Source organism: Urocitellus parryii, chromosome 14 (assembly GCF_045843805.1).
Source record: "Urocitellus parryii isolate mUroPar1 chromosome 14, mUroPar1.hap1, whole genome shotgun sequence".
NCBI lineage: Eukaryota > Metazoa > Chordata > Mammalia > Rodentia > Sciuridae > Urocitellus > Urocitellus parryii.
In genome coordinates this window covers 38,546,895-38,573,049 of record NC_135544.1, presented here as the reverse complement: position 1 = coordinate 38,573,049, position 26,155 = coordinate 38,546,895, and the positions used below count along the sequence as shown (strand labels likewise).

General features: G+C 35.4%; 1 protein-coding gene across 4 annotated transcripts in view; it reads left to right on the top strand.

Moving 5' to 3' along the window:
• Galnt7 (polypeptide N-acetylgalactosaminyltransferase 7) overlaps positions 1 to 26,155 on the top strand; it is a 136,932-nt gene that overhangs the window by 106,481 nt on the left and 4,296 nt on the right. The window contains exons 3-11 of one of the 4 annotated variants that reach the window (XM_026389742.2): positions 4,351 to 4,517; positions 9,537 to 9,667; positions 9,909 to 9,988; positions 12,260 to 12,442; positions 15,386 to 15,503; positions 16,983 to 17,105; positions 18,975 to 19,193; positions 22,780 to 22,878; positions 23,678 to 23,806. In XM_026389742.2, the coding sequence (XP_026245527.1) occupies positions 4,351 to 4,517; positions 9,537 to 9,667; positions 9,909 to 9,988; positions 12,260 to 12,442; positions 15,386 to 15,503; positions 16,983 to 17,105; positions 18,975 to 19,193; positions 22,780 to 22,878; positions 23,678 to 23,806 (1,249 nt within the window). Of the gene's footprint in view, positions 1 to 4,350; positions 4,518 to 9,536; positions 9,668 to 9,908; positions 9,989 to 11,936; positions 12,120 to 12,259; positions 12,443 to 15,385; positions 15,504 to 16,982; positions 17,106 to 18,974; positions 19,194 to 22,779; positions 22,879 to 23,677; positions 23,807 to 26,155 lie in introns of all 4 variants that reach the window. The other 3 variants (XM_026389743.2, XM_077792616.1, XM_077792617.1) reach the window with 3 other exon arrangements.

Sequence of the window (26,155 nt, the reverse complement as noted above, 5' to 3'; positions counted from 1 at the left end):
TGGTATCTTAGGGTGGTTTTGATTTGCATTTCTCTGACTGCTAGAGATGGTGAGCATTTTTTCATGTACTTGTTGATTGATTGTATATCCTTCTCTGAGAAGTGTCTGTTCAGGTCCTTGGCCCATTTATTGATTGGGTTATTTGCTATCTTATTGTCTAATTTTTTGAGTTCTTTGTATACTCTGGATATTAGGGCTCTATCTGAAGTGTGAGGAGTAAAAATTTGTTCCCAGGATGTAGGCTCCCTATTTACCTCTCTTATTGTTTCTCTTGCTGAGAAAAAACTTTTTAGTTTAAGTAAGTCCCATTTGTTGATTCTTGTTATTAACTCTTGTGCTATGGGTGTCCTATTAAGGAATTTGGAGCCCGACCCCACAATATGTAAATCATAGCCAACTTTTTCTTCTATCAGGCAAAGAGTCTCTGATTTGATATCAAGCTCCTTGATCCATTTTGAGTTAACTTTTGTGCATGGCGAGAGAAAGGGATTCAGTTTCATTTTGTTGCATATGGATTTCCAGTTTTCCCAACACCATTTGTTGAAGATGCTATCCTTCCTCCATTGCATGCTTTTAGCCCCTTTATCAAATATAAGATAGTTGTAACTTTGTGGATTAGTCTCTGTGTCCTCTATTCTATACCATTGGTCCACCCGCCTGTTTTGGTACCAGTACCATGCTGTTTTGGTCACTATTGCTCTGTAATATAGTTTGAAATCTGGTATCGCTATACCGCCTGATTCACACTTCCTGCTTAGAATTGCTTTTGCTATTCTGGGTCTTTTATTTTTCCATATGAATTTCATGATTGCTTTATCTATTTCTTCAAGAAATGCCTTTGGGATTTTGATTGGCATTGCATTAAACCTATAGAGAACTTTTGGTAATATCGCCATTTTGATAATGTTAGTTCGGCCTATCCATGAACAGGGTATATTTTTCCATCTTCTAAGGTCTTCTTCTACTTCTCTCTTTAGGGTTCTGTAGTTTTCATTGTATAAATCTTTCACCTCTTTTGTTAGGTTGATTCCCAAGTATTTTATTTTTTTTGAGGATATAGTGAATGGAGTGTTTTTCCTCATTTCCGTTTCAGAAGTTTTGTCGCTGATATACAGAAATGCCTTTGATTTGTGCGTGTTGATTTTATATCCTGCCACTAGGGATAAGTTTCTAATATGTTAGCTTTGGGAACACATTCTAACCATAGTAACTTAAGGTTATCACTTTCCTAAGCTTAGGGCCAGTGGTCCCTTTCACAGCAGCCCCACTCTGGTGACTCATCCCCACTTTCTTACTTGTGTATTTCTCTGATATTTCATAAACTTTGCTGTCCATGGGTTCTATTATTATATTATATGGGTTCTATTATTATATTATAATAATATTATAATATAATATAATATAATATAATATAATATATTATATTATATTATATTATATTATATTATATTATAATATTTGAGGCCAGACCCTGGCCTCAAACTTCTACCCCATGTATTCACTGCATGTCATCTTACACCTTACCACTGCATCTCCTAACAGGCTGCTGGCTCTTAACTCTTAACTACTTGTCATATTCCCCACTGAAAGCTCATGGAAGCTTCTGAGCTCTATCATGTCACTCTACAGCCAAGAGAAATTATAGGGGAAAAAAAAAAAAGAGGTGGGAAGGGAGAATGCAATGTAGCCTCCCCACATTAGATGGTCTCCTCCTGAAGCTTAGAAATGGAGGCCAGGCAAAAGTCTCTTCCTTCATCTGCTTTTGTTATGGTCTGTTATTTTGGTCCTTCCAGATTTTTCTACTAAAAGAGCTTCTACTAACCTTTCATGTGGAAGAGGAATAGCCCCCTTCTCCATGGAATATGAAACCATCTGGACTTACTTGTTCTCAAGGGTACTTTAAATAGAAAAATTATGCATTGAGTGGACATTATTGAAAGAGGAAAATACATCAAAAGGCATTTCAAAATAACTATCTCCAAAGCAATTCAGTAAATTATTATGGAGCAGCTTCTATGTGTTAGGAGCCAGGAAGAAGGTGGTGAGCACAACAGAAGACATTCCTACCCTTAATGAACTTACAATCTTGAACATTTTATAGGAAATATTGCCATATCTCAATAGCATGGAGATATATACATAAGATTGATCATTTCAACAGTTGTTGAAGACTCAACTGATACATTCATTGATCAGGAAATGATTAAATAGATTATGTAATAGTTATACTATGGAACATTATACAATTATTAAAAAGAATTAGAGTTCTACTGTCTTTTTTTTTTTTTATCTCCATTTTGCCAGTTGGGTAATTGGCCAGGCATGATGGCTCATGGCATAGACCAAGCTACTTGGGAGGCTGAGGCAGAATGATTGCTTTTCTTATAAGGTGGAAAACCTATTTTTGCAAGCCCCAAATTAGGGTCTATAATATAATATGAAAATACGCTAAGGATAATTAAGCAGAATATTTTAAAATCTCAAGTGTCTCAAGTCCTATAGTACACCTGTTTTCTCTACTCATTGTGAACAATTTCTGAATCATGCTATGAATTGCATTAAAACTGGAGAAATTAGTTTTTTAGTGGTAGTAGATGCCAATTCTAATGAATTACTATTTTATAATCTACATCAGATTTAATTAAAATGTAGTTTATGATATTTTTGAGAAAATAACTCTTTACCTGTGCATTTTCAGTGGAAGATGCGAAGCATGCAAAATATTTTTCACTGGATCGCTGAATAAATAATTACCATAAAAAAAGAATTAGATATGTCTGTACATGCTCATATAAAAGAAGAATCTATACCTAATCATCTGAATATATGTCATGTACACATGCAGACATGTCTTCATGAATAGAAACTTAGAAAAATACAAGCAACTATTAATGATGATTTCCTCTAGAAGATGAAATCTGACATGCTTGGAGAGAGGTAGAAAGGGAATTTTCATCATTATAAAGTTCTGTATCATTTGAGTTTTGTATGACAAGCTGTGTGTTACTTTTGTTGTTTTTAAAACAAAGAATATAAAAAAGTGAGAAAAATAAATAACCAGAGTTGCTACTGGCACACAATCTAGTCTACATGTTTAGAGAATTATTATTTCTAAATGCAATAGGCAAGAAGAAGTGGATAAAATGAGCAACATATTGTTCCAGCTCTCTTGTCTCCTGTCCTTTGCAAGAGTACAAGTTGGGAGGTTTCCACATGGAGTGTCCAAAGATAGTGAAGAAGCCCTCATGGATCCTCTCTCTTGTCTTCAACATACCCACTTCCCACCCTCCTTTAGTTTGTTTTCAACTCCTTTCCCTTTCCCTTTCAAATTTCCTGTCTTGCTTGTTTCCTTGAGTTACCTTAGAAATTAGCTGTCCTTCCCAGCCAGTTCTGCCACTTTCAGCCCAGTGGTTAGAGTAAGAGGAAGAAAAATGTTGCCTGAGCCTCCATCCAGATCACAGTTTGTTTTGGGGGATTACCATCCCTACCTACCTAAAATTAGATGTTCCTTGCTCTGCCTACATTAGTTGTTCTCCAGAAGTACTTATCACATCTTCTTACAAAACTTGCATTTCTCCATTACTATATTTTTAAACTTGTTATTCTGAAAGAGCATTTGTCTTCTCTTTACTTGAGGTTGTACTTGAATCCCCTCTTTTAGAATCATACTCTTGACCCTCCCCTGGCATCCTGAGTCTCCTTTGGGCTGGGCCCTGTCTTGTGCTTCATCTAGTTAGGAGGAAAACTTTATTCTTGCTGCAGATTTTCAGATAGTTTTGCATAGAATAACTAAAGATTCTTCTTAGCCAGTCAACAAAGTCTAAACAACATTAGACTTTGTTTATTCATTCAAGATTAAGTTTTTAATGCCTGCTGTATGCTTTGGTTCTGCCTGTTGAATTTTTTTTTCTGAGTTACTTATCCATATTGGAGAGGACAGCTTTTAAACACAGTAATAGAGTTGTTTCTTCACAAGAAGTGAAGTAAACATCTTGCACCAAAAGCTCAAGTTTCAAAAAGGAAAATAAACTAATATCTATGTCAGAGAAAACAACAACCTGATACCTATTAGTAGTATCTTACACATTCTCAGCAGAAATTTATAAATTAGTTCTTTTTACCCCACCATGTACTGGTTGTGAATTAGCTTTATCTAGGAATAACTTTATCTCATGGCTGCTTTCTCTTCTATCTTGTGTTTCTGCTAAAATATGAAAGACTGTATTTCATTCACTTTTTTATTTAAATCAATAAAACTTTATTCAATTAGAAAAATACAATCATAGTAAGTTTGGAGCCAAGCATTATAAATTACCTCTAAATAAATATGATGAAATTTTCTTTTTGCAGATGCAAGTATTGGCATTATGATGAAAACCTGCTTACTTCAAGTGTTGTCATTGTCTTCCATAATGAAGGATGGTCAACCCTCATGAGAACAGTCCACAGTGTAATCAAAAGGACTCCAAGGAAATATTTAGCAGAGATTGTGTTAATTGATGATTTCAGTAATAAAGGTAATGGCTATCAAGTTGACAGTTTGTCTTTAAAACAAGTTAATTATGAGTAATTGCAAATTTAAAATTAAGTGTTACTGCCGACAGTATTTATTATCAGCAAGTGACACTGTGCCAAGCATTGTATATGAATTATTTTGTTAATCCTAACAGTAATTTTTAGAATAAATATTGTCATTATCTCCATTTTACATACCAAAGGCTTGGAAATGTCAAGTAACTTGCTAACAGTCACAAAGACAGTAATTAAAAGTTGGATGCAAAGCCACGGGCTCATAAGTTTGTGTCTTCAGTCACTATCTTAACACTATACCAGTTCTTTAGGGCTTGGATTTTGCAAAATTTTAGTCATGGAAGTTTGAAAGACTGAAAAAATGCAATCACATGTCTATTGTAAGGCCACCCAAAGGGCCGTACACAGTTTTCACATTGAAATCCATATACCTATTGCATAGCCTATACTTTATATTTGAATGATGAGGGAAATATTAATTTTGACCAGAAACTATGAACTATTTTATTTATTATAGTATATTTTAAAGCTTATTTTGTTCCATATTTAGTTTAGAATAGTAAACAAAAGGAAATTATGCTTTTTATTCTTTTTAAGGAGGCAGCTATTTTAGCATTTAGGAAAGTCTTGGTTAGTCTTGGCTCAATTTGGCAAGAGAATGATTGAGCAGTGATCTTCCAGATAAGTGATTTTTTTTTTAAAGGAGAGAGAGAGAATCTTTTTTTTTTTTTTAATATATAGATGGACACTACACAATGCCTTTATTTTTTTAATGTGGTGCTGAGAATTGAACCTGGGTCCCGCCTATGCTAAGGGAGCGCTCTAGAGCCACAATCCCATCCCCAGTGATTTTTTAAATTATATATTTTCTTTAAATATATTACTGTTAGTTGAATGTCTTAATGACATGAAGTGAAAATACAAATAATGCTGTAACTCAGAATCTAAGTCAGCATGTAAATAAAAATGGAATTTTGCTGCTGCAACCTACATCTGGATTTTTTTTTCTTGTCACAAAATAGAATTGAAACTTTTGAAAATTGACCGGAGAGCTCAGACTACTCAATAACAACAGGATGTTTTCATTCTGGCAAATAAATTTTGCAGAAAATTGTTCTGTATAAGAGTGGTATCATTGAATGTAGACAGACATAGGTAGCATGAAAAAAATCTTTCTAAATGACTTTAGAAAAGCTTCCTTCCACCACTTAATTTAGAACTCTTGTAATCTGGATAAACTCATACTGTTTTTGCAGAGACATGATTATAATCATGATCTGCATACATGTTAGCATTAGGAGAAATAGAAATATGACTTACTTCCTTTTCCCTTTATCTTGGTGTAGTGGATCACTTTTTTCAACCAATCCTATTTAATCACACTAGAGAAATGTATAGTTTTAAATTTTATAATCATATCAAATGCATTTAGATTTTTTTCATTTCTTTTGCTATTGGGGATTGAACCCAGGGACACTCTACCATTGAATCATATCTCTAGTCTTTTTTATTTTAATTTTGAGACAGGGTCTTGCTAAGTTGCTGAGGGTCTCAATAACTTGCCAAGGCTAGCATGGATTGCGATTCTACTGCCTTTGCCTCTGGAGTTGCTGAGATTATAGATATGTTATCTTCGTTGCAATTTTCTATAACAGGAATGTTTACATCAAAAATATTATTCTTATTCCAAGACAAATATTTGAACATGTGTTTTATGGTGATACTGTTGGTACCAACAATATTATAAGTATAGAAAAACCTAAACCACAAAACAACTCTGAGAAATCGCCTTTGATTGTACTGATTTTAAGAACCCCTATATTATTAACATAAGAAAAATTTTAATATGTCCTTAAAAATGTAAAGGCTTACTAAAAAATTATTACCATCCTGAAATAACTACTTGATCCTGAAAGTCAGAACAGAATTTTGGGCTTAAGATTTTTGTGCCTTTTACTTTCACCTCTTTGTGATCAGTGCTTCTGTTGCTATAGATCTCTTATGTTCAGTCTCATGTACCATAATTTGAAGGCAGTCATGCAGGGACTGCTCATAGTATGCAAAGCCTTTTAGGTTCTCCTTGAACAGAGGTACGGAAAATCTGTCATTAGTTTTCCCAAACTCACAATAATTTTTAAATCTGTTGGTCCTAACTTCAGTAAAATTAATATCATATTTGCTTAATATGGCTGGAGTGAAAAATTTGGTTTGTACTTTCTCCAATATAGAAACTAAACTTTGAATTTATAAGTTTTCCTTTAGAGAAAAATTACTGATAAAAACCTCACAAAGGAGCTAACTACTCATAATAGCACTTAGATTTCTGAAAATTGGTGTGTCCTCTCAACAAGGTTTGGAGCCTTTAAAATAGCAAGCTCCTCTACACACATGTGCATCAGCCAGGGAGGCTAAGTCAGGCTAAGGTAAAACACAACTCCATTCTTTTTTTTTTTTAAATATAGACACAATATCTTTACTTTATGTTTCCTTTATTTTTATGTGGTGCTAAGGATCGAACCCAGTGCCTCACACATGCGAGGCAAGTGCTCTGCCGCTGAGCTATAACCCCAGCCCCTCAACTCCACTCTTAATGGCTTATAACAACAAAAGGTTTTCTCTTTTTATACTACATTTCCTACAGGTCAGCCTATCTCTGTGCTGTATCTTCACTGCAAGACCTACACTTTGCAGAGCAGCTTCAGCTCATGCTGCCTGCATAAAGGTAGAAGAAAGAAGAGATCTAGTAAAACACAAAAGGCCTCATAGTGCTTCTGCTGACAAGTGACCCATAGCATTTCTATCCACATGTCATTGGCCACAGCAAATCACACACCCAGCCTGGCATCAGTGGGTTAGAGGCGGGTAATTTTACTCCAGGAGTAGTGGATATTTTGAACCCTAATACAGTCTATTACCATGTAAGATTTCAAAGGAGCAAGGAGTCATTGTATTCACTATTTCCCCTTTTGGGCCATCTTAAACAATAATCTAAACTTGAAGAATAGGCCACCAACTTTTTTCTGTCCATAAAAATGTAATTAAGATGGTTTAGGTTGCACATCCAAAAATGTACCTAATGGAATTCAGAAAGAAAGATTTTTTAAAAAATAATAACTTAGGATACTAGTCTTAAAAAAGAAAGAAAAAAAAGGGAGAAGGTTTATTTTTTTTTTAATTTTTATTGTTGGTTGTTCAAAACATTACATAGTTCTTGGCATATCATATTTTACACTTTGATTCAAGTGGGTTATGAACTCCCATTTTTACCCCATATACAGATTGCAGAATCACATCCGTTACATATCCACTGATTTACATATTGCCATACTAGTGTCTATTGTGTTCTGCTGCCTTTCCTATCCTCTACTATCCCCCCTCCCCTCCCCTCCCCTCCCATCTTCTCTCTCTACCCCATCTACTGTAATTCATTTCTCCCCCTTGTTTTTTTTCCCCCTTTCCCCTCACTTCCTCTTGTATGCAATTTTGTATAACCATGAGGGTCTCCTTCCATTTCCATGCAATTTCCCTTCTCTCTTCCTTTCCCTCCCACCTCTCGTCCCTGTTTAATGTTAATCATCTAAGGAGAAGGTTTAAAAGTAAATAAATAAATAAAATCTAGAAGGGAAAATTACTCAGATTTTCTGGGGTGGGGGGAAACATGAACAAAAGAGTTTTATTTATAACACTCATTAAAACTGCCAAAACAGAAGGAAAAAAATTTTCTAAATTCTGAATACCCATGTGTTTCTTGCTGTCTTACTAATAGAAGATCCCTAAAATTAGTAAAATATTAAGTGCATTGTCTGATATTCCTATTTAACCCCTAGCTCATTTCTATAGCAATTTTTTGTGATTTTTATATTCATAGGCCAAATTTTTAAACAGTTTTTGTATTGTCAAGAATCATCTTTAGAGCTTATTCTGGCTGAGGTGAGCAAATTTCACAGGCTCATAGTGATAAAAACAAAAGCTGTTCTCTTACAATGGGAAGCCAAGAAGGAAATTTTGCCAAATATATTTTTGTTGTTGTTGTTTTAAAATATTTTTAGTCCTAGAGGGACATAATGCGTGTTGTTTGTTGTTGTTGTTGTTGTTTTTAAAATATTTTTAGTTGTAGTGGACATAATGATTTTATTTTATTTATTTATTTTTGTGTGGTGCTGAGGATCTAATTCCGTGCCTCACACATGCTAGGCAAGAGCTCTACCACTGAGCCACAACCCCAGCCCATGTATCTAGTTTTTATAAAAGAAAATATCCTCTACTAAATTATAAACATATATGTGTATATATACAATTATTATAACAATCCAATAAAATTATACACACACTTGTAATGCTAAGATATACAGAAAATAGGATCTTTTGATAGTTATTCATCAACATGGCAGGAACCATATTCATCACAATAAGACTGCAGACTTCATTCCCTACTGCAGTTGGAGAAAGATAGCCCAGAAATGAAATGTATAACCTGAGCAGATTTCGGTGAAGTTTTATGTTATCAGTGCACAGTGTATCTTCACAAATCAAAATCATTGCTTCTGACAACACAAAAAGCAACAAAAAATCTTTTAGATTGAACATTACCGTGTTAATTTAAAAAAAAAATTTTAATGTATCTTAAAGACTCAACTGTCAATTGGCATAATCACCATTTATTTAAAGTTTAGTAGGATGTTTGATAATTGTCACACCAACCAGTTCTGTGTAGATATATTAAGCTTAAATTTTAACTTAAGTAATACATATCAGCTTCCATTCTTTTTTTTCCCCCTGGGGATTGAACCCAGGGCCTCACTGATGCTAAGCTCAGGCTTTTCTACTGAGCTACACCCCCAGCAGGCCACAGTCCTTGCTTGTCCTCTTAATAGATTAAACATTTGATAGGGCCCATGTAAAATTATTGACTGCCCAGCACATTTATACTCTTTGTTGAGAAAAATAATTCTTGATTATATGCAAAGTTTTGATTTTATAATGTTGATTAAATTTTTTATTCATAGACCACTTAAAAGAAAAACTGGATGACTACATTAAGATGTGGAATGGCCTAGTAAAGGTATTCCGAAATGAGAGAAGAGAAGGATTAATTCAAGCACGAAGTATTGGTGCTCAGAAGGCTAAACTTGGACAGGTAGGAAGCATATGCTATCCACAATGTCAATAGCTTGGATTTGGTAACTAAAAGATTATATAAATTTTTAATCACCCTTCAGGTTTTAAAAATGAAATGAGAATGCTGGCTTGAACAAATAACTACTGTGTCAAAATTGACTATAATGCTAATTTTTGTTAGCGTCTGATTTTAAATTGTGTGTGATTTGTGATGTACCATATGCAAGGAGTATTCTTTCACCCTGCCTCTTTTTTTTAAGGTTTTGATATACCTTGATGCCCACTGTGAGGTGGCAGTTAACTGGTATGCACCACTTGTAGCTCCCATTTCTAAGGACAGGTAACATTACCTTGCTTTTTTTCTTTCCTAGTTGAAAAGTAAACCTTGTCCTAGAAGGACAAATAATATTCTTTGATTCCACTTCTAGTTAGTACATCAAGTATTGGGTTTTAAGTGTTATCCTTGAGCTAGTTGTTTCCTTGGGTGGAACTTGGCTGATACTTTGGGTTGATTCAAATGAAGTCTGGTATTTGGGAAACTAGGTCGAGTCATCTTGTGATTCCATTACTGAGACTCCCTCTGATTCCAAAAACTTTCCTTAACAGAAATATTAGTTGCTCCTTCTAAACATGAACATGAGTTCTAGAGACTTGAAGAACCATGCTTTGAAATTGTACCTATTCTTTTTTAACACCCTTTTAAATTATTACCTTAGTTAGTAAGGACCAGCTATGACTTCTGTCAAGGCTTTGGGTTCCTATGGAAACTTTAAGGTTTAGAAATAGATAGCTATGCCATGGAAATGTGGTGCTCACCATTAAATCTCCAGAAATTTCTGAAACAGCAGAAGGCAGCGTAATTTCCTAGTTCCAAAAGCCTTTCTTGCTTCTCATCCAGAATTCTGGCTATTTCAGAATCTAGGAGAATGAGACATATCTCTTTTGTGAATGGCATGAGTCAGGGGAAGAACTTAGAATATTTTATCATCAGTGGATTTAAGATGAAGTCCTATAAAACATTTTTTTCACATGACTTAATCTTCACAGCAGCCCTGAAAGTTAGAGATCATTAGCTTCATTTATAGAAGTGGATCCTGAGGCTTAGGGAAATTAAGTAATTTGCCCCAGATTAGATAGCTAATAAACTACCAAACTGAGGTCTCTGAGCCATTTTAAATTGTACCATTTTTTTAGAAATGCGAAAAGCATGATTAGTGAGAAAAGATATAAATCAGGTATCAGATAACCAAGTTTGCCAGGGAGATGCTAGCAGTCTTCCTGACAATAAGAAAGTGGTTTTCCAAAGTTCCAGTGACAATCTCTTATATCCCACAGGGAACCTCCAGTGTGTGTTCATACTCTGGAAAGACTAAAGCCCACTTTTAGGATTTACTTGCCCGTATCAAGGTTCTAAGCCCCCAGAGAGTTTTCCTTTCTCTTGGTTTCTAAAGAAAACTGTAACCTGGTTATGGGAAGGTCCAATCTATGTTTTAGGAAATACATTTTAAAATCCTTTTCAACAATATGAGCATTGAAGCAAGCAAGGTACCAGATTACCTTTGTAATGTCAACTCTGTATCTGATTGGTTGCACAGTACTATCATTTTTATAATGTCCAAATAGAAAGAATTGGCTTTTTTCTCCTTTGTTCCAAATTCTTGCACCACTTAAGTTTTTAACAGATTTTGAGGGATTTTTTTTCTTGCTGTTTTTTTTTTTTTTAAAGCAGCAATACATTACAGAACCTTTATATTTGCAATAAAAGGTGGAGGGAAGGCAATTGAGTACAAGCACAAAAACACATTTTTATAAAAACTGCTTTCAAAGAAATAGCAACAAAGAGCTAGAAACCACTAATGATATGGCAACTATTATTAGCACATGCGCATGCACACACACATTTTTAATGGGGGACAGGGAGGAAGAATGACAGAAAGAAAAATCTTGTAAATAGTGCAAAATTACCAAGAGAAAGTTGCCACTAGCACCAAAGTGAAATGGAAAAAAAAACACTATTAAACTCAATTGGCAAGGCCCTTTGTCCCTGAGGTTTGTCTGTAAGCCTAGGGGAAAGTCTCCTCTATCCTGTCCTTGCACTGATAGGCTCTTGGCTTGTGTGGAACATTCATTTGCTGTTTCCCCATTAGATATTAAAGTTCCCTAATGCAAAATAAACCAATTACAAAGCAACAACAACAAAACTACAAAAAAGGACAATGTAGTTAGGCATGCTGAACTAGTCAGTTTGGGGTTCTTAAATGCTTCTTCATTTTCTGTAAATGTTTCAGAACTACATGTACTGTGCCTCTAATAGATTACATAGATGGGAATGATTATTCCATTGAACCACAGCAAGGTGGGGATGAAGATGGTTTTGCCCGAGGGGCCTGGGACTGGAGTTTACTGTGGAAACGTATCCCTCTAAGCCACAAGGAAAAGGCCAAAAGAAAACATAAAACTGAACCTTATCGGTAAAGATTATTACTTTTTTTTTTCAATGTTGAATGTTTATCTAAGTACTTTTTTTTCCTTCCCCATGAACTCATATAAATCTGTGGGTCCATACGTACGTTTCCATTTGATCTTTGCTGCCATCATCAACACAATACAGAACCATTTGCACTGTGCCGCTTATAGATGTCATAAATGGCAACACATATGAAATTGTACCCCAAGGGGGTGGTGATGAAGATGGGTATGCCCGAGGAGCATGGGATTGGAGTATGCTCTGGAAACGGGTGCCTCTGACCCCTCAAGAGAAGAGACTGAGAAAGACAAAAACTGAACCGTATCGGTAATCACTAAATCACTTACATATTTTTCTTTTCTCCAGTTGCTGCTAACCTATTAACTTCTTGGCAAGCTAAACATTTGTTGTTAAACCTGTAGATGCTGTCTCAGATTCTGAAAGAGCTTCTTTGCTTCCACTCTTTCAGAGCTTTGAATTCACATTTGCTCCTTTGTAATTGCTTTTACCCTAAATGCAAGCTCCACTATTCAATTATACTCTTTCATTGGGGAAAACAAATAATGTGAAACGATAAGGTAAAAAAAAGAAAACCTTTACTGTCCTGTCCTATTAGACTAGATAAAAAATTTTGTTCTCTTGATGACAATATCATCCTATAAATTTAAAATACATAAATTACTTACAATCTAAGATTCTAATTTCCACTTTGATGCCTTAGTGTGATGATAACAATGAAAGATACTAGCAAGAGATTTGGGAAGTTCCCTCCTTTTGTTTTATATGCTAACTCTTAAATATTAATTTTGCTCTGGTTAAATCTGATGAATAAAAATGCATCACTTTAGAAGATGTTACATAGACTCCCTATGGCTTCATTCTCAGAAGTGTACTTGATTAAAAGAAAACTCTGTTCCACAATCAGCTTTAGTCTCTTCTTGTGGTTCTTCAAGTAGAACAATTTATGCTACTCTCTTCTTTTTGATCTTTCAATTGGAACATTTTACTGTCTTTCAAAAAAGTGACCCCCAAATGAAATGTTTGCTAAATGTTAGTGCAGCTGTCTCCAAATTGTGTCTGTTTTTATTTTTTGACCCTATGGTTCTGCTTTCAGTTTCTTTCTCCCTGTTATGCTGCTGATAAATGTTAGAACTTTGTTTTGGGAAGATGCTTCAATGTTGTGGAAATGCTAATGGGATTTGGGCATGTCATGATATCAAGATACTGAATGGCAAACATAAGGAAATTACAAAACTTTAAGGTTTTTTGGGCATTCTCCAAATTTTCATTTGAAAATTTCTTACCCATAATACTTCAGGAATCTGCTGCTTACCTCCTTAACCTAACAAATAATTCTGGGGGAAAAAAATAAAGGATGCTGACTACATTTATGTTTCTGTTCATCCCACGGGCTGGTAAAGACCTTTTTAAAGCAAGCTAGAAAATTTAAGAGTGGTTTCCCTTTAACTAACTCACAAATTTCCACATAGCCCACTAAAACCAAGTTTTCGATTCTGAAAACATAATAACATATTCAAATATTATTTCAAAGTTACCATAACTGGTATATTTGTTGCTCAGTTTAAGTTTTATTTAGGTGTTTCACATCTGGGATGATGGGACCAATGGGTTAAAGCATTTTCAAATCTGTACTGAGATGGATGGGAATATATCTAAAAGCCAAATGAGCACATTTGTAGTGGAACAATTTTTAATGACAGATAAAGTATAACCAAAAATGTGATAGTACTGTGTATTTAGTTAGTATATTTTAAGAAGAAAAGGCATAGTAAAACGATTTTCTCTTGATGTGGTTTTCTGTTAGTATGGAAATATTATCTGATTCATTATCTACTCAACAAATATTGAGTACTTACTATGTGCCAGCCACTGTACATTTTAACAGATATCTTCCCTCATGAAACTTAAAATATAGCAGATAGAAATTGAACAGATTACTACACACACACAAAAAAAAAAAAAAAACTGAAACAGCAACTATGATAAGTAGTATGAAAAAAATCACAGGTATGTGGAACTTAGGGAAAGGAAAACTTGATCCATCTTGAGGCCCCAGAAAGGCATCCCTGACAAAGTGTCATTGAGGCTGAGACTTTAAGGAGGAAGAACATTTAGGAGTATAAATAGCATGGTGAAGCCTCTGAGGCAAAGGCATGACCTAGCTAAGCTAAGAGCAGAGTGGCAAAGAGCTGGGTAGAGGGAGCTGGGTGAGCCTAGGCAGTGGGGAGGAATCATGGAGGCCCATGCAAAGGAGTCTGCTCTGGCTGCTGTGTGAATAGATTTGGATGGGGACAGAATAGAATAAAGGACACAATTTCTGGAGATTTGGCACAGTCCAAGCAGTGTTGGTGTAGTCTAGGGTGGTAGCAATGAAGTTGGAAAGAAGTAGACAGATTCAAAATTTTCCAGGTCGAATCAATATTATTCAGTGATTGGTTTAGTATTAGGTGTGATGACGAAGAAGGTACCTAAAGGTATGAAGTTCCCTAAAACTTAAGAATTGTGATGCATTAATAATTATTTTTTCCGTGGGAGTGGAAGGACATATAGCAGTATGAAAATTATTCCACTTTCATTTCTTCCAATAGTAGGAGTGACTTGACCCTAAAAATATACCCAGTCCTTTTTCTCTTGCCTCAAAATGTACCTAATTTAAGATCCATTCAAGAAGGCCCACAGATCACCCTTTTCATTTTGTACAGTAAATAGTAATGTGGAATTCTCCTGTGTCATTCCTACACTACATTTGCAAACTCTGAATGAACTGTGGCTGTTCTAGTGTGATTTACACTCTTATTTGGCAAGCCCTTGAGCTATAAAATTAAAAAATGACGGACTACTTCCATGGTGTATGGTTTCGTTCATCCCAGAATGACTCATAAATCATTGCAGGAGCAGTTAGCAAACCACGGCTGTGTGGCTCTGTGTTTCAGGAGTGAAAGAAATTTTTATTTTAACTAAAATGAAGGCCTAATTTTTAAATCAACAAAGAACCAAGGCGCCCTCTAATGGTAAAATGACACAATGCTCCAATTTGTGACAAACTAATTGGGTTTCAGAAATTTTGATAAATTCGCTAAGGAATTAGGAACAAGTTATTTTTGAAGGATTTATAATTTCTTAATGTTTGGCCATCAGTTTTGTCTCTTCTGTGCATATTTAGACTGTATTCCAAAAATCTTGTTTCTATTGGTAAAAGGATGTTGGGGGTTTGTCTTTAATGGTTATCTCAATGTTTTTCTTTCTTAGGTCCCCAGCCATGGCTGGTGGATTATTTGCTATTGAACGAGAGTTCTTCTTTGAACTGGGTCTGTATGATCCAGGTCTCCAGATTTGGGGTGGTGAAAACTTTGAGATCTCTTACAAGGTAATGTTTCATTTAAGTTATGCAGTTTTCTACAGTTACTGACTTTTGTGATTTTTCAGATAAAACTAGTTTCTTTGAAAAAAAATCCATGTAATGCATTTCTCCAAATTATAAGGAATGACTTAACATACGTCTGGGGAAAAATAGAGCAAAATGCAAATTCTAAATTTATTTGTTTATAGAGCTTATTTCAAAATTGTGGCCAATAAGCTTCAGAAGTGGAAATAACCCCTTTCCTCACTCCCAGGCTTTCTGTACACTGGAGCCATGTATGATAGTAGCTCTTTGGAGAATCTGCATGTGTTAGGGCCATAGTTGACCATCCACTGACACAGTCACCCTTTATCACTGTAGGACATGATGAGCCAAGACAGAAGCAGATCCCCACAATGACTGTGCATCCTCAGACTGACATTGGAACTGTCTTCCTGCAGCACCTCCCCTGTTGAGGCAGTCCCCGAGCACTAATACCTTCCGCGCTCCAACCCCTACCTCAACACCCACTCCTATCCCCAATTTCCAAAAGAGAGAGAAAACTATATCACAGTTTGAGTTAAACAGGTATTCATTACCTCTTGTCTTAACTGTCCTGTGCTTTAGCACTGTGAGAACTAGAAGAGGAGTAAACTGGTCCTTGTTCTCAAGGAATTTACAGCTGATTTTAATTTCTAATACATTAAAAGGAGGAATAGCATTCACTTGGTGTTATTCATAAATAGCATTGTGCTGGAGGTAGAATTTGAGGCATAACTAGAAAGATGCAAATGATATCAGAGAACCGAGCAGAGAACAAGCGAGGAGGGGAGAGGGAGACCTGAGCAGATAGATTGGGAGAAGGTACAAATGTATGGACAGGAAGAGCACATTCAGGAAACAGTGAAGGGCAGTTTGGCAGAAGCAGGCAGCATGAATAAAGACATGTAAGAAGATAAAGTGGGCAAGAGGTTAGGGCCATATTAAAGAGTCTTTAATGCTGAGTTAAGAGATTCTTACCTAACTTTATAAGCAGTGGAGAACCATCAAAGATACTAAGCAAGGGAATAACATGACCCAAAGCTGCCCTTCAGCCACAGTAATCTCTTGCTATAAATAAGGATAGAGTTAAGTAGAGAGAGAAGGTGAAGATGTCAGTTAGGTTATTATAATAATCACCCAAGTAGGAAATATGTTAGCATTGAAAACACAGATGATATTAGGAATGAAGAATGTGCATTGTTTTGCAAGGTTATATTGAGAAAAAGTCTCTAAGGACTGCAAGCACACAGGAAGAGACCCCCTTAGCAGTTTTTTTGTTATATTCCCATTGCCTTCCTTGTTATTATAAGTTTTTTAAATGATCAATTATTTTAGGATTTGTTCAGCTTATGAATTCTGTGTGGACATTGTATCTAATTTAGATTTAAGATTTATACTTAGAAGACAAATTTTTAATTATAATGCATCTTTGCATTATAAACAACATGTGTTGTCTCTTGATAGATATGGCAATGTGGCGGCAAATTATTGTTTGTCCCTTGTTCTCGTGTTGGACACATCTACCGTCTTGAGGGCTGGCAAGGAAATCCTCCACCCCTTTATGTTGGGTCTTCTCCAACTCTAAAGGTGAGTAAACGAGAGAAGGATAGGATAGGATAGGATAGAGAACTAACATTTACAGACCACATGCTATTATAGTCAGTTAACAAATGTCATCTCATTAAATATGGGGTACACCTCCTAAACAGTCATCCTGGTTCTCACCTTTAACTTAGGTTAGGCTTACTCTAATGAAATCTTATTATTCTGTAAGATTATTCACTGTATCCCATTTTTTTTTAATTGACAAGTAAAAAGTGTATATATTTATGCTGTAGAACTTAATGTTTTGACTCATATACATTGTGCATTGAATAAATCAAGCTATTTAACGTTCATTACATAGCATATTTATCACTTTTTTGTGGTGAGAACACTAAAATTGATTTTCATGTGTACAGTATATTGTTATCAACTATAGTAACCATAGTATACAATAGATTTCTTGAACTTATTCCTCCTGTCAAATTGAAATTTTGTGTCTTTTGTCCAACATCTCCCCAATTTTCCTACCTACCTCAGACTTTATAGCCACTCTACTTCTATTTCAGCCTTGATAGCCACTCTATTTCACATTTTTTTTTCTTTTTTACTCCACATAGAGTGAAATCATGCAGTATTTGTCTCTCTGTGCCTGGTTTATTTCACGTAATATAATGATCTCCATATTGTTGCAGTTGACATGATTTCCTTAGTTTTAAAGGCTAAATATTCCATTGTATATGTCACACTTTCTTTATCCTTTTTTCAATTGATGGACACTTAGATTGATTTCATGTCTTGACTGTTATGAATAATTCTCAAATGAACACTAGGTACTACTCCTGATGTAAAACAGAAGTTAGCAACTGTGGTCCAGAGACCAAATCTAACCCATTTATAAAGTTATGTTGGAGTTCAGTCCCACTAATTTATTTACATATCATCTGACTACCTTCACCCTATACTAGCAGAATTGAGTAGTTGCCACAGAGATTATTTGGCCCACAAAGACAAAGATACTTGCTATCTGACCCTTTATAGAGAAAATTTGCTGGCGTATAGTACAGAAAATCAAGGGATAGAACGAGTAAATGTCATTTCATATATATTCATGCAGACATTCTTTCTATATAAAACCTTAGAAGTTAAGACAACGTCAGCTTATTACTCAATCTGAGGAAGTAACATTACAACATCAACTTATTTTTTTTCATAGTTGCTTTTCCTTACCATTTTATTGCTTTATAATTGTTTTTCCTTAATTTGGGACTATGGTAAAATGATTCAATTCTGATTGTTAAAAAAATAAAAATAAAACACAGTTTTATCAGGGGCGGGAGTTGTGGCTCAGTGGTAGAGCACTTGCCTAGCATGTGTGAGGCACTGGGTTTGATTCTCAGCACCACATTTAATAAATGAATAAAATAAATGTTCATCAATATCTTAAAAAAAATTTTAAATATGTTTTATCAAACAGAGCTATTTTTTCATGATGGTTTCTAAAATGAGATTTTCCCCTATGCATACCAGTTGTGTGGTTTAATAGAAAGAGATTGTTCTGGGAGAAGGAGTACCAGTGCTCAGCCAAATTCTCAGGAATCCTCTGGGTTTCATTTTCTTCCTCTCTCTCCAGGAGAGAATACATTGACTTAAAATAAATGATCTTCAATTCAGGGATAGTATATTCTATGTACCTCAGTTTTTAGTTAAACATACGTGACATTTTTTATCTTGGCAAATGACATATTGGACTCATTAGCTCACTTGAATTCTTTGGTTTAATTAAATGCCAGGTTCTGTAGAAATGAGGTTGTTTGTTATATGTTGATCATACTTCATGTATCTAAAATGGTCTATTTATTCCATTACAATTGTTTTCAGTTTTCAAAATGATATTAATTTTCTTTTTCACAGAATTATGTTAGAGTGGTAGAGGTTTGGTGGGATGAGTATAAAGACTACTTCTATGCTAGTCGTCCTGAATCAAAGGCATTACCATATGGGGATATATCTGAGCTGAAAAAATTTCGAGAAGATCACAACTGCAAAAGCTTCAAATGGTTCATGGAAGAAATAGCTTATGACATCACCTCACACTACCCTTTGCCACCCAAAAATGTTGACTGGGGAGAAGTAAGTATCAACTAATATTCAGATCACAAAGTATGTGTGTTTGGGGTCTGCGTTTGGGAAAAAGGCAAAGAGAGATGAAAATGTGTGAGTTAAAGAAAAGAATTTGGAGGAAAAAGTTTGGCTAAAAACTGACTGGAAACATCTACCAGCTTACCAGTCAACACCCGTAGCTACCCTGAGATGTCTCTTCCCAGCCTCTGCACGTGTGGCTGCCCTGCCTGGAACACTGTGCCTCTTCTCCATCTCCTGCCACTTCCCTGTCCCTCACTTCAATTCCCTTTCTTGACTGTTATCTTATTTTTCCCAACTTAGAGATGATGAATACTGAGAATAATTTCTTATTCTTACCCACTTCATCAGAAAGGCTTAGCTCTGTGATCTTTCCATGGGTTCTTCCAACACCCAAAATTGCCTATCCCCCAGCCATTCTTAAGTACTTCAGGACTTCTACCCCCAGTGTGCTATAATAATAAACTAATGCAGGAACCCAATATATAATGGGCACTTAAACAGTGCTTGTCAAATAAATTAATAATGATAATTAAAAGCTATTAAAATCAACCAAAGATATTAATGCTTGTTGTCATTTCTGTTTCTTCAGACTTGTCTTTTTAACCTCATTTCTGATTGTACTCACCCAAGTACCTTATACTGCTGCCTCACAGTTACCTTAAAAGTATCGTGAACTTTCAAGTCTATGTGCCCATGCTTATTTATGCATTCCGCAAATATTGGTTGAGGGCCTACTGTGTGTCAGTCATTCTTCGAGACAGAAAACCAGACAGGCAAGGCCCTTCGCTTCAGGGAACTTGTGGATAGAGACACCAAAACAAAATAGGAAAACAAAAAACAAAGATAATTGAGAGAGGTGGTGAGAGCTGCAAAAGGAAATAAACCTGGGACGCTGTCAGGAGGAGTTGGGGGACAGGGTGAGGAAGGCCTCTCTGAGGAAGTACAATTAATCTGAGATCTGAATGTTAAAAGAGCAAGCACATCAGAGAGCCAGGGAAGAGTGTTACAGGTAAAGAAAATGTTGAGTTCCAAGGTTCCAGGTCAGGAAATGCTTTGCATGTTTGGTAAGCAGAAAAGAGGAGATTAAATGAGACAGAAGTGGCAGGCATGTGAGAAGGAAGGCCTTTATCCCAAGGGTGGTGAGAAGCCAGGGAGGATTTTAAACAAAAAGCTAATATGATTTGATTCATAGTTTATTTTTAATCACCCTGCTTGGAAATGTAGAGTAGAAATAAGGGTGTCTATGAGGAAATTGAACTATTTTGTTGGTAGTTCATTTCAGTACCTCCTCCTACCACACCTCTCTCTCCTGTACTCTTATTTCATCTCTCCAGTTACAGCAAATTGTGTTTGACTCCCAAGTGAAGCATAAGCTTTTGGGAGTTCAGACCACATTTTGGCTATCTTTTAATCTCTCGGAATTTCTTCTCTGTGAGAGGAATGAATTGTACTGATCTTATCTAGTCTCATGGCTTTAGCACTATCATTCTGTTGATGATTCTCAGATATGCATCTTCAACTCAAATCTCTCTCCTAGGACCCAGATAAGTATATTCAACTGTGTACTTGATGTCTCCACTTGAATGTCTAGCAGACATTCCAAACTCAATATACTTAAAATTGAACTCCATCTCTCCTTCCCCACCCCATCTCTGCTGATTGATTGTTCAAGCCAAAAACTTTAAACTCTTCTTTGAATCCTCGTACATTTCACATCCAGTTCCAGAATGTGATCCTTTCTTAATTTGGTCTAAGTCACCATCATCTCTGACCAATACTAAATTTTTGGACCTCCTAGAGCCTGTTCTAAACTGCAAGAACTCAGGGTGAGCCTTTTGAAATGCAAGTCAAGTCTCCCCCCTGTTGGAAAACCTGCAGTCACACCCCATTCTCTCAGGCAAAGGCAACCAACCTCCTCATTGATGGCCAAGGCCTGCACCTCTTGCCCTATTTCTCTCGCCTCACCTGCTCTGCACTCTCCACTCCACTCCAGTCCCATTGGCCTTGCTGGTCCTCAGGCTTCCTCCAGACTACTCCTGCCTTTGCTATTCCCTCTGCCCACACTGCTTTCTTTTAAACATCTGCAGACTTGTCTTAACTTGTGCACCTCCTTCAAGTTTGTACACTTGTCACCCTCTCAATGAGACTTACCATGTAGTACACCCCTCAGTTCGATAGCCCTTTCCCCACTTAACTTGCTGTTCTTTTCTTTTTTCCCCCATGGCACTTATCCGTAATTAACATAATAATTTGACTATTATGGTGTTTTTGTTTTGTTTTTGCATGTAGTCTCTTTCCTTCCCTAGAAATGTGAGTCTGTTTTATTCACTGGAGTAGCAAACCTTACAACATGCTTGACACACAATAGGTATATACTTAGTATTTGATGAATGAGTAAATGCATGAATAGATGAGTGAATGGATGAATGGATGGATAGCATTTTCTGTCCTACTTTTACTATCTGATTTCTAAATTCATTTTCATTTCAACTCTCCCCATTCTGCCCTTTACACTTCATTTCTCAGCATTCCATGAACATTACAGGGTAAAACCCTGTCTATTCAAAAGATGTCTTTGTGATATGAAAGTAGAAGGGGGACTATTAGGCATGGACTGGGAGAGGGTCCCAGGAAAATTTAAGAGGGTAACAGGGTAGATATGATTGAAGTATGTTATATGCATGTATGAAAATATCACAAAGAAACCCATTATTTTGTACAGTTGCACTAATAATTATAATAAAAAATACCTCCTGGGCAGTCTTCAGAGCTCCTCAGGCAGGGTGAGAGACTGCTTCCTCCAGATCCTCACTACAGGCTGACACTTAGCCCTGTATCCCCTTACAGACTGTGAGGGTATGGAGGACCCTGACTTACACATCTTTGTATCTTCAAAAGCTCTTTCTTCATAGTACATAGTAAATATTTGCTGAATGAATCAATGTAACTTTTTATTCAAATACTATAGTGATGCATAATTGAGATAAATATATAGTATTTCCAAAGTAGTTATTTTGATACAAAGTTCCATTCCAGAGATGGAAATCTGTGTTTGCTTTTCATCTATATTATCCATAGTTAGAGAAAAACCTCACTGCCTGGCTTCTGTGCCATGATGTTTGCCTAGAGACTCCTGGAGACAACTAGGAAAAATAGTGCCCCAAGCTATCTGTGAGTTCTTACAAATCCACTTCTGCTCTAAATTCCTAGGGCCAGTGTCTGTTGCCAGTGTGGTAAGGTAGCTTTATTTTCTTTGTTTCTCATTCGTGTGAATTGTTATGATTCTGAAATTGTACCTATGGTATCATTTTATTTTTTTCCCCTGTGGTATTTTAAGGCCTGTACCCTTACTAGAGCTCATCCCAGTGTTGACTTCAAGATCAGAATTTCAAAGATGACTGGTTTGCTCAAAACAACTTAAAGACTGACAATGCCATAATAACCTGGCAATAGACACCCCTAGATTTCCCTTGCAAATTGCAATGTTTAACATGAAAATCTTTTACTCTGATATTAGGGCTTATTAAAGAACTAAAGCATTTCTTGCTTTTTGGTCCTTTGTTTATATTTTTAGATCAGAGGCTTTGAAACTGCTTACTGCATTGATAGCATGGGAAAAACAAATGGAGGTATTGTTGAACTTGGACCCTGCCACAGGATGGGAGGAAATCAGGTACATCACCTTCTTTTGCATATACATTGGTCAGCATAGAGAGATGCAGGGTTTATTGATCACAGGATTTAGTTTTGTTTTCAGTTTGATTTTTGTTTTCTCCTGTCCAAGGATCAAACCTAGGGTTTCATGCATACTAGGAGAACGCTCCACCACTGAGCTGCATCCCCAAGCCCAGTATTTTTGTTTTGATAAAATAAAACATTCTTTAAAGAATTGACAATGTTAAAACATTCACTTAAGTAAGGGAATAATAGCAGTCTTGGACATAACAAGCAGAATCTAGGAGTGATGTCTATATGTAAGAGATTAAAATATTTTCTGAGTAGGTACTTGTCACTTCAATAAAGTAGAGTATTACTGACAGTAATGTATTTTACTAATATATTTTCTTACTACCTTATTTGGGTATTTTTCTTATGTCTAATTTAGATTATGAAATATTATCAGGTCTTTACAATTTTTCATTTTCTCACATGATAATACATAATAAGTATGTGTTAATGACCCATTCTGTATTTTAGAGGCTAAAGAACACAATTGTTTAAGTGTTTACAGAGATCTTCACCAACTTCAGCCTGCGGAATAACAGTTCCAAACACACAAAACTATAAAGCAATAAGTTAGTTATTCAGCTTAATTATAGGAATTTAATTTCTTCCTTTCTTCCTTGCTTCCCTCCCTCTTCTCCCTTTCCTCCCTTTCTTCCTTTTTTTTTCTTCTTTTTTTGTAAAGTGCATATGAGTAGGGAAGTTGCCTCCGTTATTTGTTTCCTTTTTTTTTTTTTTATTCTTAATAGCTTTTCCGAATCAATGAAGCAAATCAGCTCATGCAATATGACCAGTGTTTGGCAAAAGGGCCTGATGGAACAAAAGTTATGATTATGCACTGTAATCTAAATGAATTTAAGGAATGGCAGTACTTCAAGGTATTGTTTCAACTCTTAAAATATTGTTTTTATGCTGTTTGATTTTCAATAGCAACTAGCATGGAATTTAGATGTATAAATCTTAAAACCTACATACAAATTGACTTGCATTTTCCTCTCATTTAGTCATTTGAACAGGTTCTCCTGAGTACTGGATGAATTATTGTTTTATAATGAGGCATCACTTTTATTCTCTGATAAAATATTGTCATATAATGAGGTCACAGTGATGTTCATGAAAACCTACTGCTATAACTCAGGGAAATCAGTATTCTAGAAGTAATCCTCACCATTGTTCTAGGCTCAAAGTTGGATTTTTAAAATCTAAATGAGTCATTCACTAAAGTAAAATGTATTAATACCATAAAAAATGTGTGGTTAGTATTTCATGTCGTCCAGCAGGTGGAGATAGAGACAAACATATAAAACTAAGATGCTTAAGCCTTCTCTGCTTCCTTATCATTGTTTGCTAATTAAAAACAACAGGATAAATGTATCTATTTGCTTGTATTAAAGGTCGGATTTATTCACATGACATTTCTGGGACAGTTTTTCTGTTTCAGCTGTGTCTGTTTAATGCTCTAGGACAAGGTGAGGATCAAACATAAATTATGAATAATCAAAGTGAGTTATGGATTGTTTTCACAATCTAGATTTGACTACAATAAACCAATTTATTATGAGATAAAACATTTGGAATGCTTTTTCAAACTGAAAGAACATGGCAACACTCAACTTTACTCATCTAATATTTGTTATCATACCCCATCTGTCGTGCAAGCACTTATTTGCTATGTAGTAATAATATTATGACCCATCTTAATAATTCCCAGTTATCATCTTTCATAGATAATAAACAAACGTGGTAAATATGTGTCAATTACTCTTTTCCCTTATAACAAGTTAAGAAATAGATTAACAAACCATGAAGAACAGAGCATTTATTTTCATAAAGAAAAATGAATAGAAGTAAATGGTAGAGATCAGTGAGAACAATATTAGTATAATAGTAGAAGAAGCCTAGTAGACCAGAAATAACCATCAAAAAGTAATGGAGAGGGGTAGGGAGTGTGGCTCAGTGGTAGAGCAGAGCCCTGGGCTCATTCCCCAACACCATTAAAAAAAAAAGTGATGGATAAAAAATGGAATATATATTGTTTTAGATATTTTAAAGGAGACTGAATTAAATGCACTTTTGTACATCAGACTCTGCTAAGTCTTTGCTAATGTTCAATGACACAATAGATGGTCTGAGAGTTTGAAAAATAGCCACACACTGTGCTATAATGTCAGAGAAGAAAAATTCAGTAATAAAAATAAGCAAAATGTCATCAGAGTGCAAAGGAGAGATTAATAGAAGTAATTATTTCTGACAATTTTCACAGAGGAAGTATTATTGCACCGGATCTGAAATATACAAAAAGCTTCCCATGGAAATCCAAGTGTGGTGGTACTTACCTGTAATCCTACAAACTCAGAAAACTGAGGCAGTAGGATTCCAAATTAAAGGGGAGCCTCAGCTACTTAGTAAGACTAAGCAACTTAGTAAGACCCTCTCTCAAAATAAAAAAAGTAGAAAGGTCTGGGGTTGTGGCTCAGTGATAAAGTGACCCTGGATTCAATCCCCAAACCCCACTTCCCAAAAGAAAAAAGCTTCCCATGGAAGATAAATAAGAAAAGTAGATGTGCAGAGGTATGCCATCAAAATATATAGGAAATTCTGAGAATCTCATTTTGTTTGGTATCCGTAAATTATGCACTATCAGAAAGAACATTGAACTTCATTTTGTCAGTTTTGGAGAGTGATTGAGATTATTTGAGAAAGATAATAATAGGAAACAATGGATATTTTCAGGAAAATAATCCTGAAAAATACTGCAAGATATGAACTGATGGAGCAAGGTCAGCTCCAGCAGCAATTCTCAAACTTTCTGATCTCTGGACTTTCTTTACAATCTTCAAAATTATTGAAACTCCCTCTCAAACAGCTTTTGTTTAGGTAGATTATCACTAATAATATTTCCAGCATTAGAAATTAAATCTGAGAAATTTGTAAAATTTTTTGTTTTAAGTCATGTAAAAGTAAGACTAATCACCTTATTACATGGTAATATAAATACCATATTTTAAATGAAAAATATACACACATGCAAATAGAAGAATATTATAGTCTAGAGTTTTGTAAATCCCTTTAATATCTGGTTTATAGACGGCAGCTAGATTCATATTGCTTCTGTATTCAAATGAAATTTGTTAAGTTGACATACAAGAGGAAAATCCTGCCACACACACAAACATGCAGTTTGAGAGAGAGGGATAATTTAATAATCTTTTCAGAAAATTGTGACT